General features: G+C 39.6%; 2 protein-coding genes across 4 annotated transcripts in view; one reads left to right on the forward strand and one right to left on the reverse strand.

Annotated features, from left to right (window-relative positions):
* TSHR (thyroid stimulating hormone receptor) overlaps positions 1-8,706 on the forward strand; it is a 72,848-nt gene extending 64,142 nt beyond the window's left edge. For all 3 annotated transcript variants that reach the window (XM_072863528.1, XM_072863529.1, XM_072863530.1), the window contains 2 exons: positions 5,556-5,744; positions 7,296-8,706. In XM_072863528.1, the coding sequence (XP_072719629.1) occupies positions 5,556-5,744; positions 7,296-8,706 (1,600 nt within the window). The remainder of the gene's footprint in view (positions 1-5,555; positions 5,745-7,295) is intronic.
* GTF2A1 (general transcription factor IIA subunit 1) overlaps positions 1-14,332 on the reverse strand; it is a 68,680-nt gene that overhangs the window by 19,807 nt on the left and 34,541 nt on the right. The window lies entirely within an intron of this gene.

Genomic DNA, 14,332 nt, shown 5'->3' on the forward strand with positions numbered 1-14,332 from the left:
TATCCCTCTTGGGCAGTGTAAACAACTTGGCTTATTTTAATAAATGATTTGTTAAGTCATTTTTGGTTCAGGCATCTAGCTGTTGTTAGCTGGCATGGGAATCTGTGGACATTGGATCTTCCTCAAAAAGAAAGTTCCACTTACAATATTGAAAATTAACTCCATAGAAAACGATTGCCAGAAAATAAATATTCCTTTTTCTGGGGCAATGAATGGCATTGCTTACAGTGGCAGCAGTATACAAAAAAAAAAAAAAAAAAAAAGAACAGAACATTTATGGAGCTCAAAAAAGAGACTCTGTCTTGCCTCCCCACCAAGCTGGCAGAACTCATGCTCTCTGGAGTTCCCTTTAAGCACTCTTGAAGTGAGATAAGAATTTATGGTTGATGGAATGCCTGCCCTACAGATCGATCATTTACTGTTTTTTTTTTCTGATCAGGATTTCAGCAGCAACAGCAACTTAAAGGTTGAAATACTGACCTTGGATCCACCCTAATGGGGTAATTTTCTTCCATTTTGGCTTGAAAGAAAACCAATGAGAAAGATTTAACTACAAAGAATTGTGCCTGGCTACATGTATGTTGTGTGAGTTTGGCCATGCTCTCGGACCACCTAGTTAGATGGTATATTTAAGTAGGTATTAAAAGGATAGGTAAATTTTTTAAAAAATTTGTAGTTTACAATAGCAGAGGAAGTGGGGAGTGTGATCACTGAATAGAGGAGAACAGATGCCAATAATGCCGATTCCTTTGTCACTGCGGTATATTCACACGTATGTGGATATATACATAGATTGCTCCCTTTAGAAAACTGTTTTAACAGTATAGTGACAGTACACTGCTCTTCACCTGAAAATGAAATCTTGGCTAGGATTCAGCGACTCAGTGGACCTGATTTACTAAATACATCAACAAGAGCTGCTGTCTAGAGCACAAGTTCATCAGAGTACAACAAAAATATAATCAGGCTTATTGTTCAATTAGCTTTTGCAAAACATACAATCCAATCTCAAAATATTACTAACTGTTGCACAAGATACATGTGAGTAATTAATTATCTTTAGAAAGCAGAAGTGCTCTTTAAAGCATCATTTCCCAATCTAGGAAAGGGTCCTACCTTAGGAGGTTCTGTTCTGTTCCTGCCACTGGGCACAAGCAAGTCTTCGAGCAATCTCTTTTATAGTCACTTCAATTGGAGACAGATTCTCTTGACAAGTCTATCAGACCTCTTGCCCATTCTCTTGTGTTTCTTTAAGTGAGCCAGCTATACCTTAGCGCTAGTAGCAAGACACTCTTCTGTGCAATGTAAGCTTTGCTGTGTTTAAACATCTTAGTTACCAATATAATTAGATATTAATGCGGCTGACATAAGTGCAGTCCGTTCCCATTTTTCTGAGCAGCCCAAAATCAAGACTGATTGTACAATGATACGGAACAAAGAAATCATTTAGGAAAATGTCTTCTGTATGTATGCAGACACAGACATTATAGTCTGGCAAACTCCAGCTGCTTGGATTCACATTGCTCTGAAGATTAGTAATTATTATTTAAACCTTTTCAATCCTATGCTTTCTAGTTCAAAGACAGCTGCTATGCTGCTTCAAGCAGACTGTGAATCTGAATAGATAATTGTCAAGACTGGATTTGTAAGGTAAAAAAATCCCTGTCAATCCTACACTTTCCTCTGGCCAGCTGACACACACTTTGTTGCTCACAAAGTGCGGGTCTAAGTAGGGTAACTAAGAAGTTATCTTCCTTTGGCAGACAAATTATCACCAGGAAAATTATCTTCCATTGGGAGACAAATTATCACCAGGAAAGCCTCCCAGGAGGCTTTTCCATTTGCAATAGCAGCAGTACAGAGAGGTCACAAGAGCTCTCAGTGGCAGACACCATACCATCAGTTTAGGGACTTCCCAAACTGGGGATTTTGGAAACTTCCAAACTTCTGAGCCATTGTGCTTAATATGACCCATGGACAGGACCAACCATCTGTTGTTAGCCCTGCCACAAGATTAATCCTGAGTCAACTAGAACTTCAAGGCAGCTGTGCCTATATCTTCTCACCAAGCTCCCCAGTTTAAAACAAGCAGAGTTTTTGAAAATAAAACCTGCAATACCTACCTGCTTAAATACACACCCATATACACATACGTAAGAGACTTCAAAAGATTCGGTAAGACAGAACAGAAATGACGTAGTCTTATAACTAATTCTTTCAAGCCCTTTCTTCTCACTGAACAGATCTTTCTTTCAGACTTTTTAACATCACCTGCTAACACTCTTTGAGTTGCCGCAGACTTTGCGCGTTCCCCTCTGCTCCCTGGGAGATTGTTTCCACCACCCGACTCCTGGGCTGGCTGCTCCCTTCACCTCGCAGCTCTCCAGGAGCTGCAGCTCCCTTCCCTGCGCACCCAGGGCCGCAGAGAGGCTGCTCTGTGGCTGCTTCCAAGGCACAAGCCCTTGTCCCCCAAGATGTTCCTCCTGACCCAGTCACTTCTGATGGGAATGGGACACAACCGTGAATAAAACCACAACAAAAAGGAATATTGTCCTTCTTGTTATCTTGTTATTTGGCCTGCAGAATGAACCATGGCACTGACTTTCACAATTTAATGATGCAATTTTGTGAAAAGATTATACCTTTTCTCATTTTTAAGTCTCTTGCCTCACATTCTTAGGCGCCCCAAAACTTGTCTCACAAGAGTGAATAATCATTCCCAATCACCTTCTTTACACTATGCATGGCATCTATAGTCTCCTACTGCTTCCAGTCCTAGCTTTTCCCAAAAGAAAAGTCCTTATCTACTCCTTATTACTTCATGTATAAACAATTTGATATCAAATATTTTGATATTTGATAAACAATTTTAATCATCCTTGCTGTAGCTTTCTGTGCTCTTATTGCAAACTGCATATAGTATTTCTAGCACTGCATATAGTATTTAAGATGCAGTCATATCGGATTTGCAAAGTTAAGTTTTTCTGTTCTATTTTCTATTTATTTCCTAAAAATTCTTAGCATTCTATTTCCCTTCAACATTACTGAATAGCACTAACCTGACATTTGCAGAGAGGACTCCAAGATCTTTCCAGAGTGCTAGGTAAATTACATGCCATTGTCATCCATGTAGAGTTAAGATTGCTTTTTCCTAAATGCACTTTACGTTCATCAATATTGAATCATGTCAATTATTTTACTGCTCAGTCACTTAGTATTGCAGGATTGTTCTGCTTCTTTAGACAATCAGCTTTAGCTTTCACTACCTTGTATTATTTTGTGTCAGAAACAAGCTTTGTTGCAGCTACTTTCATTCTCTTTCCAGACTGTTTATGAATATTTCAGTAGTACCAGTGCTAGCCCCTGCTCTAGGGGCCACTCGGCAATGATGTGTATATTCAGATACCAGTTCATTTTCCATTCTTCCTCTAGCATGAGAACTTATCATCTGTTCCTAGGCTTTTCCCTCACTCTTTTATTCTTTAAATTAATCTAGGAGAGCCATTTCCCTTGTCACATAACAGCTCAGTTACCTCAACAGCCCTTGATCTCTGATTTTGTCAAGGCTTTTCAGAAATCCCAATTCATTGTACAAACAGGATCATATTTCTCCATATGCTTGTGCCAGAACATCTCCAAAGAACTCCCAAGAGTTAGTAAGGTTTCGCTTCCCTTCCAAAAAGCCTTAGCACCTCCCATCACACAGCATTTAACCATGTTCCCTTCCTGCAGGTAGCTGCCACCACCATGAGGACTTGACAGAGACCCATGGGGGTTGCTGAAAGGCCAGTCTTGTCTTGGTAAGATCTAGTCCCAGATCTAGTTTACCAAGATGTTCTGCTTCAGAAGGACAGCTCTATAAAATGAGGAAATTAGTGAAAAACAAAAAGGAGCAGGCCACTAAGTTGATTAAGGGACTGGAGCATTTGTCATTACAAGGACAGGCTGAGAGAGCTGGAAATGGTTAGTCTGGAGAACAGTCAAGGGAATCTTACCAATGTGTATAAATACTTGGGGGGGGGCGGCGGGCAGGCAGGGAACTGGGAAGACACAGCCAGGGTCTCCCCAGTGGTGTCCAGTGACACGACAAGAGGCAACAGGCACAAAATGAAATACAGGAAAGTCCATTTCAACATAAGAAAAAACTACTTTACTGTGAGGGTGGTCAAATGCTGGAACACATTGTCTAGAAAGGCTGTGGAGTTTCCAATCCTGGAGATACTGAGAAATCAGCAGGACACAGCTCTGAGCAACCTGGTCTAGGTGACCCTGCTTTGAGCAGGGCAGTCAAAGTGGATGACCTGGAAGCTCAACTATTCTGTGATTCTTTAAAAGATAAAATGATAGCAGGCAGCATTCAGACTCTTCAGAGCCAATTCAGGGGCTCGGCAGAAACATACACTGGCTATCAAAAAGGACTCCAGAAGAACAAAAAAGAAGTTTATGTGGTTGAAATCAAGTAGTTGTGACACATTCAAATATGTATGACAGCAAAGAAGCTATTAGAAGTAAAAAAGCGCTCCTACAAAAAGGGGAAGCAATTTCTAACTTGATTTAAAAACAAATACAAGCAAATCTAAAGAAAAAACTAAAGCAGAGCAAAACCAAGTGTTTTAGAAGCAATTTGTTTAAAGCATAAAATTAGTAATAAGTTTCTTTTAGGTGCAAGGAACTAGCCAGTGGGTGAGCCTTCTGGAGGGATAAGAACAGCACTCTTGGGAAACAATGCATAGAAAAAAGCTGAATTATTTATTATCTATTATTAGGGTGTTCATGATGAAAGTGCTCAGTGTTCCTACACTAGAACTTTTTTTTACAGGTTTACTTCTTCACAGAGTATAACTCTGAGAAAACATCTTGACTTCAAGTGTCAGTAGAATAAGTTTCGGGACAAAGCGAAAAATGAGTGGAAAACCCTAGCAAGACCAGCTAACATTCACCTGGCAGTTCTAAAGGAAATCCACCTCCCCCACAAACTGTGCAACGTATCTGCTGAGCTGGACTCAGTACCAGAGAAACAGAAAGCACCAAACATAACACTAAATTTTCTGAGAGTTTCAGGATAGACTGAGATAGACGATTTTAATTTCAGTTTATGAAGAACGTTGTTTTAGTAATTACAATGCTTTCTATTGAAGTATCCCAGTAGGTGAAAATGTGCCTAAAGAGGTCTAAAGGAAAATGGCTCTTCCAATGGAAGATGTGATTTCTTTAAAGAATTTTTAAAACTTTGGTTTTGCATATGCATTTGTATCTGGCTGGCTTTAAAGGTGTAATTTTAAAAGTCCTGATATTTCTTTATCATCCATAGTCTTCACTATGAGACATTAAAGACAAGAGCTTTAAAACACAGAGAAAATCACAGGAGGAATTCATATCCTACTTGAATTTGAATGGTATCAGAACCTAGCAAAGTGATATGAAACCCTCACCTCCTCTGGATTTGATTGTCGCTGTAGAATTGTATGAAACTCCTAAATTACTGAGAGAATCTGAAAAAATTCTGATCCAGTTGCTGGATATTCTGACATTTGTCTTTTTCTTCCTTTACCTAGGGATGTCTCCAGAACAGCCGTTGCTAACCTTCCAGTCAAAGGACTGGAAAGCCTTAAAGAACTAGTGGCCAAAAATACGTGGACTTTAAAGAAATTACCAGCTGTAAAGATATTTCTTCAGCTAATGCGAGCTGACCTATCATATCCAAGTCACTGCTGTGCTTTCAAGAGCTGGAAAAAAAACAGTGGGTGAGTTTCTCCAACTTACATTTAATTTTAAAGTATGTAAGTGAAGACAAGGTTTTAGTATTAATATAAAATTACATCTATTGGCACTTTTGTGACCATTTTTTCTAGGTATAGAGGACATTCTTTGAAACAGAGATTACAATTTCAAACTGACAGAAGAAAGAATTTTTGACATAATTTGTAGGACCTTTTGCAACAGCTTCTCCTTTTGTTGAGCCCGGAATTAAAGGGGACAAAAAGAAAAGGGTAATGTGCTATACACAGAATATGCTGTAGCGAGGCCTGGAAAAATAAGTTTTGGAGGGGTTACAGCCTTATGTCCCACACGTTTTCTAACTGAAAAGCTCAGAATAAATGATTCTGTAATAACCTTGTAAACAGATTCCATTTTGGCAGGATTTCCAGCCTCCCATCAAAACAGGTGTGGATAGTCTTGGAAAGAAAAAAATACATTTATAGATGTCCTGATGCAACACAGCAACTCATCTGCTGCGGGGAGGGAGAGAGGGGGGCTGACTTACTGTGATTAGCAGCAGAATTTTACTGCAGAATGCAAATCCATTGTAAATTTTTATGAAGTTTAATAAAGTTTAGAGAATTCTTATCCAGGCCAGCCCCTGATTCAGGAAGACAGCCCCAGTCTTCAGTATTGCAGTATTTGTGGTTGGAATGTATAGTATATTAAAAATACGCTACGGTAAGTGTATGAGTTATTCAATAATGAACTCACAAAGCAGTAACATTCACAATTATAATGGGCTGGGAAAGTGAGGACAGAAATAAAACAGAGGAGTGGAGAGATTCAAAACCCGGACACAAAGAATGTGCAGAAAGAACCCAGCACAATCTAATGTCTGAAAGAAACAAGTATTTGCATGTCTATTAGTAGAGATGAAAATTTCTCAGACTGAATTGTATGCAATCTCAAATTCTACACACCTGGAAATGAGAAATGCTAAAGGTTACGTGACAGTGGATCACAGTGATCAAAAAATTTGATGCCAGATTGCAATTTTTTTCCTAGTAAAAAGTATGAACAATTTTCAGCTACAAATACAGGTACATCACACCATGAGGTACAGGATTCCCAACTACTACACTGCTAGTTAGCTGTAAAGCACCTACTGAAAACACACAGAACAGAAGTTAAAATGATGGAAGTTCTGGGAGAAACTGATTTGTGAGTAAAAATGAAAAAGAAACTGTGTGTATTATCTAAGAAGTTATAAACAGTAGATAAAAGTCTTGTTACCTACTAAGAATGTAGATCTCAAGAAGGAAGAGGGATTATGGATGCTGAACAAGCCAAATTACTACTGGGGATAGCTGATAACAACACAGAAAGGAAAAATATAGTTTAAAAAAAAAAGCCCAGAAATGCTCAAGCTTATTGTTCACTATATGTTCCATTAACAGAAATATATCTGATCACATTTTTGTAGCTACGTTTTCATTCATGGTGATTTGCTTTTGAAGTGTTCCCTTTGTTTACTCGCTGTACTCCAGTCAGACTGTAAATGCCAGCAGTGATTTCCCCCTCTACTCTTTCAGAATCCTGGAGTACCTGACATGTAACCAGAGCGGCAGTCACAGCTTTCGTAAGAGAAGATCAGTCAAAGCTCTCAGAGATCCATTTTACAAAGATTATGCAGAAGAATATACAGACCACACCGATACTGTGCATGACAAAAACACCAAGTTCACACATTTTCGTGAAAATTCCCATTACTACATTTTTTTCGAAGAGCATGGAGAAGGAAATCTTGGGTTTGGCCAAGAGCTCAAGAACCCTCAAATGGAAGACATCCAGACCTTTGACAGCCATTATGACTATCCTGTCTGCGGAGGAAATGAAGATGTAATATGCACTCCCGAGCCTGATGAGTTTAATCCCTGTGAGGACATAATGGGATATCAATTTCTGAGAATTGTGGTGTGGTTTGTGAACCTGCTGGCCATCCTAGGTAACATTTTCGTCCTTTTCATCCTTCTCACCAGCCATTATAAAATGACTGTGCCACGCTTTCTGATGTGTAACTTGGCCTTTGCTGACTTTTGCATGGGGTTATACCTCCTCCTGATCGCTTCAGTGGATCTCTACACCAGGTCAGAGTACTACAATCATGCTATAGAGTGGCAGACAGGGCCTGGTTGCAACACAGCCGGCTTTTTCACAGTCTTTGCTAGTGAACTTTCTGTATACACACTGACTGTGATCACCCTGGAGCGCTGGTACGCCATCACTTTTGCCATGCGCCCAGATCGAAAGATTCGCCTCCGGCATGCCTTGGTTATCATGCTGGGAGGGTGGCTCTCATGCTTTCTTCTTGCCCTTTTGCCACTGGTTGGAATCAGCAGCTATAGCAAAGTCAGCATCTGCTTGCCTATGGACACTGAAACACCGGTGGCTGAAGCCTACGTTGTCTTCGTTTTAATATGTAACATTATTGCTTTTGTCATCATTTGTGCCTGCTACGTAAAAATCTATGTAACTGTGCGAAACCCTCAGTACAAGTCAGGGGACAAAGACACCAAAATTGCCAAGCGGATGGCTGTGTTGATTTTCACTGACTTTCTGTGCATGGCTCCCATCTCTTTCCATGCTTTATCTGCCATTATGAACAAACCATTGATAACTGTCACCAATTCCAAGATTTTGCTGGTACTCTTCTACCCACTCAATTCTTGTGCCAACCCCTTTCTTTATGCTATTTTCACCAAAGCTTTCCGAAGAGATGTGTTTATCCTGCTAAGCAAGTTTGGTATATGTGAGCATCAGGCTCAAGTCTACAGAGGTCAGACAATCTCAGCCAAAAACAGCAGCGGCTCTTATGGGCAGAGAATCAGCCGAGGGATAGGTCAGATTCTTACAAGCATCCAAGACCCAGTCAATGATTACCTTCCTGCTGTGACAACGCAGAACCAAATTCTCATGGAAGAATGCAAGCAAACTGAGCTGTAACATCTCAAAGTACCACAGCCACAATCTGGTCAAGAGGTGGTTGTGCATACAGTGAATTGAGTAAGAAGATAACATATTCTCCAGATCCTTTTTCCCTAGCCTATCCTTTGTGATGTCTGAAAGTACCTTCAGAGTGGTCGTCTTTTGGACAAGTCACACATTTGAACCTCTCATCTCACACTCTTATCACTGCAGGTCAAAAGATACTGTTCTGATGATAATGCTGGAAGTAGATGAGAATGCTCTATCTGAACAGGAAAATTAATATATATCAACTCAGCAAATATGAAATATACCCTCATCTAAAAAATCTAAGGAAGCAGGAGACCAAGCATAAAACCTGGGGGTACTTGTATGACTAAAAAAAGGACACAAAGTTTTATAATTAGAAGGAGATTAAAAAAAAATTAAAGGTTGAAGTTCTCAAATGCTAACTGCCTATGTGTCAAAAGGTTCAATTGGGTTTGTAATAGCAAATTTCTAAAACTTCGACCAGGGCCTAAAATGGAACAGATTCCTTCTGCTTCTGCCATCCTGACCTAAAACAAAGCCAGTCTTTTGTTTGCAGTTCTTGGTTTAGTTGGCTGAGGTGGGAAAAGAAGCCTCTTCATATTGCCTTTATAGCGGTAAAAGGCAAATGTCACTGATGTTGCAGCTGTTCATAAGACAACAGGTAAAAAACATTAGGGCATTTGTCTTTGTGTGCTGCAAAAATTCCCTTACTCTCTCACTTTCTACTAAACCTACTTAGGAGATGGTTTAGTTTGAATTTGTTTTGAAGACCTGTCTACACAGTCAAGTTAGTGATGTTTGTATTTTTTTGATGGCTGAAACTTAAGATTGTATTAAATTTTCTCCCAATTATCCATTCTTTACCTGACTCCAGTACTCTTTAATCTGAGCACGTTTATTACTCTGAACACCCTGTAACTACTGCTTTCTCACAACTACTACTATCCCTACTTACCCCTCTCTTACAGGGCTAGAATGACTTTCCTTTTAGCACTTGCTATGTTGAGCTGCCTCAACTCTACACTTAGACAAAGGGAGTGGATCGTGCCTCCAGGTTACTTCATGCCCTTCAGTTACTGAATTGAAGGCTAACCGCTAGCTGCTCCAACATGTTTTAAAAACAACTCTCCATCTTGTAGTGAGATCTGTTATCTGACTTTTGTAATGTCTGCAGTACGACTACATAAACCACACAGTTAGCTTCTGGCTGGCCATAGCCTGTCTGTAGCTTAGACACATACTCTCCACACTGTGCTTAAGGAAATCCAAGCTCCGATACAAGGAACAACCCACAGCCTTTTGCTCCAGTGAAGCACTAAAGCATTCTTCTGCCATACCCAATGCTAGATGAGGACAGACCAAGATCAAGCTTGGCTGTGCTCGGTTCATCCATACACCACAAACGAATGAACCGGGGCCTGGGTCTTCACATCTCCTGCAGGCATCATGACTCAGGGTAGGAGGTGCTCTGCACCAGCTTGCTTGTTAACACTTGCGTGGGCTGAGTGCCTGGTTTTGACAGCAGGATCAGACCTGTTCTCAGCCAGCTGTAGAGACTAGCTCTGTAGGACTGCTACCAAGACTGTCGTTGATCCTTTCATTCATCTGTTTGGAAGGCTTACCACGAGAACAGAGAATATTGGGTGAATCTTTGCCTTCAGGTAGGTATTTTAAAGTTCATTTTGTAATATCTATACTGTTTGTAATGGAATTATAGTCTTTGAGGAACTGTAATTAAATTGAACAGACAACAGTCAAAGATCTTTTATAATGTAGGTTAGTAGTATCCAGAAAAACATAATGGTACAGTCCTTCAAACTGCTAGCTACTAAAGCTGAAAATTGCATGATTGCAAATGACATGTACATACTCCGATTCAAACTCAATTTGATTCCATATTCCTGATTATAAATGAAGGCTTCTTCAGTGAGCAGAAACAAGGGCCTAGATTCACCAACTCTGTGATATAGTCTCATTAAAAAAAAAAAGATTTGTCATTGTTAATGCCATTAAAAATCTACAATATTACATTATAGAGTAATTTAGCTGCTTATTTTGGGGAGGGGCATGCTTCCATTTTTGGTTGATTCTCAACAAACTTTGAAACCCAAACTGCTGAAAACCATGCAAATAATAATTTATGGCCTCCTTTTCTGTGATCTGGACTCACCCAGTGTTAATCAGAAACATAAAGGTAGCTTCTTAAGTGTGCAGATCAGCAAAATTTCCTGCTCTTGAAACAGCTGCATTTGGAACGCTCTGGCCATGTCTGAAAGTCCCATACAAAATGCGTTATGTTGAGATGCAACCCCCACCCCAGGTTCTGTCCCCTTTCTGATACTGGAATAATCATTAAAGGGAGAAAAATTTTCCTGAGTGCCTTTATTTAGTATCTCATCAGCAGCTAAGACAATCAAGTTCTAATGGACAAACTGTACATTTATGCTACAGACTTCACAGTTACTAGTGTACCAGTGGAAAAGAAAATCCAAGCTTGAATCATATTCTTTTTCAGAAAGAGAGAAAAGACTAAGTCAACATTTATATTTAAAGTGCTTTTAAAAGTAACATGGATCACTTATTTCAAATCTGTTTTTACTTAAAACAAACCAGAATATTTGTTCCATGGAAACTAGTAGGACATTGGAAAGACGTGGTTATGTTGGGCTGATTGCAGTATGCTTTTGAATTCATACAGCTGTTTGCTGTTACTAATGGATGATGGATATATTTACACATTACTGAACTGGTTTATCTCCCATTGTTGCATATATTTTTTTCTATTAAAAGAATTCTGTGATATTGCCTTTATGAACAAAGTTTGATATTTCTGGTTTGTGTCTTGCATATTCCTTCTTGTGTTTAACTTGGTAAAAAAATATTTTAAAAGCCATTGGAAATATCCAGGCAATAAACTTTAAATAATTTATTTGCCAGACTTTCTTGTAAATGTTTGTATCCTATGTTCTCTTCCATTTCTGCTCTGATCAATCCCTTCAGCCATTTTTGGTTTTGCGCATACCCTTATGTAATCCTTGCTATTTTAAATCTGTCTCAGCAAGATGTATTATTTATGGCATTCAGTACATATTTTCTCTAGAATACTTTAAAAATAATGCACAGCATTGTTTTGTTTGAAATAAAACATTTTGTTTGAAATTGTAAGAGGCTCAGCAAGTTTTTTCTGAAGGTTTTAAAACATATTTCCTATAAAAGAAATTAATACTATTTCTCTTGCGCTCAACTTCATTGTTCTCCTTCGTTGGCCTACAGCCAAAAAGATTGACCACGACACACTGTTTGACAGAGGTTTTGGGTTTTTCCCCACTACTAGCTGGGAAAGGGATGTCCTAAATGGCCATCTCAGTGCAGCAGGGATGGAAAGGAACAGTAGCAGTACCACTGAGCTCTGCGGTTCCAAAACCATCATTAATTACATCCAAGATAATCTGAAGAATCACCTAACAGCCATGAGGTCCTCTTCAAAAGACTAAATCTGGAATCTGATCTTTTCCATTCTCTTTTCTAAACCTAATGTGCATGTGACAGCCACAGGGACTAAGGATTGGATACTTCATGAGAAAACACTTGCATAGTAAGAAGTCTGTGTGGTGGAGAGACTCTGCTGCAGGAATTCTCAGAATAACTAAATGAATCTGCCCATATACAACCTTACAGAAGATCCCTCCCTCCCACTAGGTCTTCCCTCAGAGCACATGTCCCTTGTCCCATATTTGCCAAAATTTATGCTTCCAAATTTTATGTTCAGTAATTCTCATCAGTAGAGAGAAAAAAAGTTATTATCTTTGCTATATGGATCCTTGCATTACCTGGAAAAACACATGTGAGGGACAACTCCCACTGCTGAAAACTGTCAAAGTGCTCAAATGTCAGTTAGCTCTTGACATACACTACCTGTCCTAAAAAACTCAGCTGACTTCAGTATCTGTGCACCTTGCCACTGCCTGTAACTGTGCTTTCCTCCTACATGAAGCTTTAGGGTGCACGGAAAGCTTTTTCTCAGTTGTAGATACTAATTGGCATCAGCTAGGACAATTAAGCTTATAGGCAACAAGAAAATCCAATGGGCCAACAAGTGACAAGGAATAAATAGTTCCTTCTAGAAGGCCTATACTGTTCAGTATGTGCATAAGGGATGTGGAAAAAGGAGTGAACAGTAAGATAACAAAGTTTGCTGTAATATTAAGATATTCAGACAGATGGCTATGAAGAACTGTAGGAAGACTTCTTAAGACTGAATGACTGGCAAGAGGAATTCAGTGTAGATAAATGTAAAGTGATGCCTGTGGTAAAAAAAGACAAATTGACATCTTAAATGATGTGCTCTGAGCTGACAACCCCACGTCAGGAACAAGATCTTAGGGGTAACAGTAGACAAGTCCATGAAAATACCTGATGACGCTTCCTGGAGATCAAAAAAAGCACCTTGAATAATGTAACTCTTACCTCTGCAACAGAAAAACAATTTAATAGAACTAGAAAAGTTTCAGAATAGGATAGCAAGGGGAATGAAAGGCTTGGAGTTACAGCTAAGGAATCACTAAGTAGGACCCCTCGGACTAGAAGGGAGATAACAAAGCTCGATAAAGTCATGAGCAGGCAGGAGCAGCCCAGTTACTGAACTTCTTGCCAAAGGCTGCTGTGGGTAATAAAGTTTACATAGATTTATGGAGAGACTGAGAATTAATGGAAGAGAAATCTGTGGAAAGATACTAAAACCACAAAAACTGTCTGTCTCAGGATGCTTCTGAACAGCAAATACATGGCAGATGGGAGGGAGTACTTGGGGAGTACTCCCTCCCTTGTACTATCATACATGCTTGCCTATTCTTTTATGCTTCGCTCGCCCCACACTGTTAGCAGCTATCACAGTCAGGATTCTGGCATAGATGGACTTTTGGTCTGTTCCACGGCAGCCACTTTTCTTGTGTTCGAGTAGTTCCCCTATTCAGACTGCAAAGACAGCTTCAACTGCATCTTCCTTCAGTAGGCCTGACCACAGAGCCCATGTAGATAAAATTCCAGATGAATAAAGAAGTGCATATCCTCTGTTCACAGCACTACCTCAGTGGATTTGACGTCATGGCTCCAGTAAAAGGGCAGAGGCCAGCTGCCTTCTCTCAAAACCCTGCACAGAAATGGGAAGAGCCAATGTTACCACTCTTCAGGCTTCAGCTGGCTCAGATTTCGGATTGGAGAACAGAAAGTCCTGTTTCAGGCTGGCAGAGAATGCCATTATTTTCTCTACATAAACTTTTGTGATTCTATTTGCATAATTTGGTGGTAATATATACACTATGAAAGATTTCTTCATTCTCAGACACCATAGAAAAAAGCTGTAAAGTTGAGCTGGAGCCTTAGTTATGAGGACTTGGAACTTTCTCTGAGCAATTTAATTTAAACTGACTATAGCTGACCTCTGCTAGTTTCCTTTCTCCCCACCTATAGAGAGATGTGGGGTTTTTTGATTGAGTAGGCATCTGTTCTAGATGACACCATCTGCAACAGGTCAGCTATAGTCAAAGGAAAGCACACCCTGCTATGATATCCTGGAATTTGAAAATAGCGCACGTAATAAAAGGTAAATTTCAAA

The sequence above is a fragment of the Ciconia boyciana genome, chromosome 6, assembly GCF_034638445.1.
Source record: "Ciconia boyciana chromosome 6, ASM3463844v1, whole genome shotgun sequence".
Classification (NCBI taxonomy): domain Eukaryota; kingdom Metazoa; phylum Chordata; class Aves; order Ciconiiformes; family Ciconiidae; genus Ciconia; species Ciconia boyciana.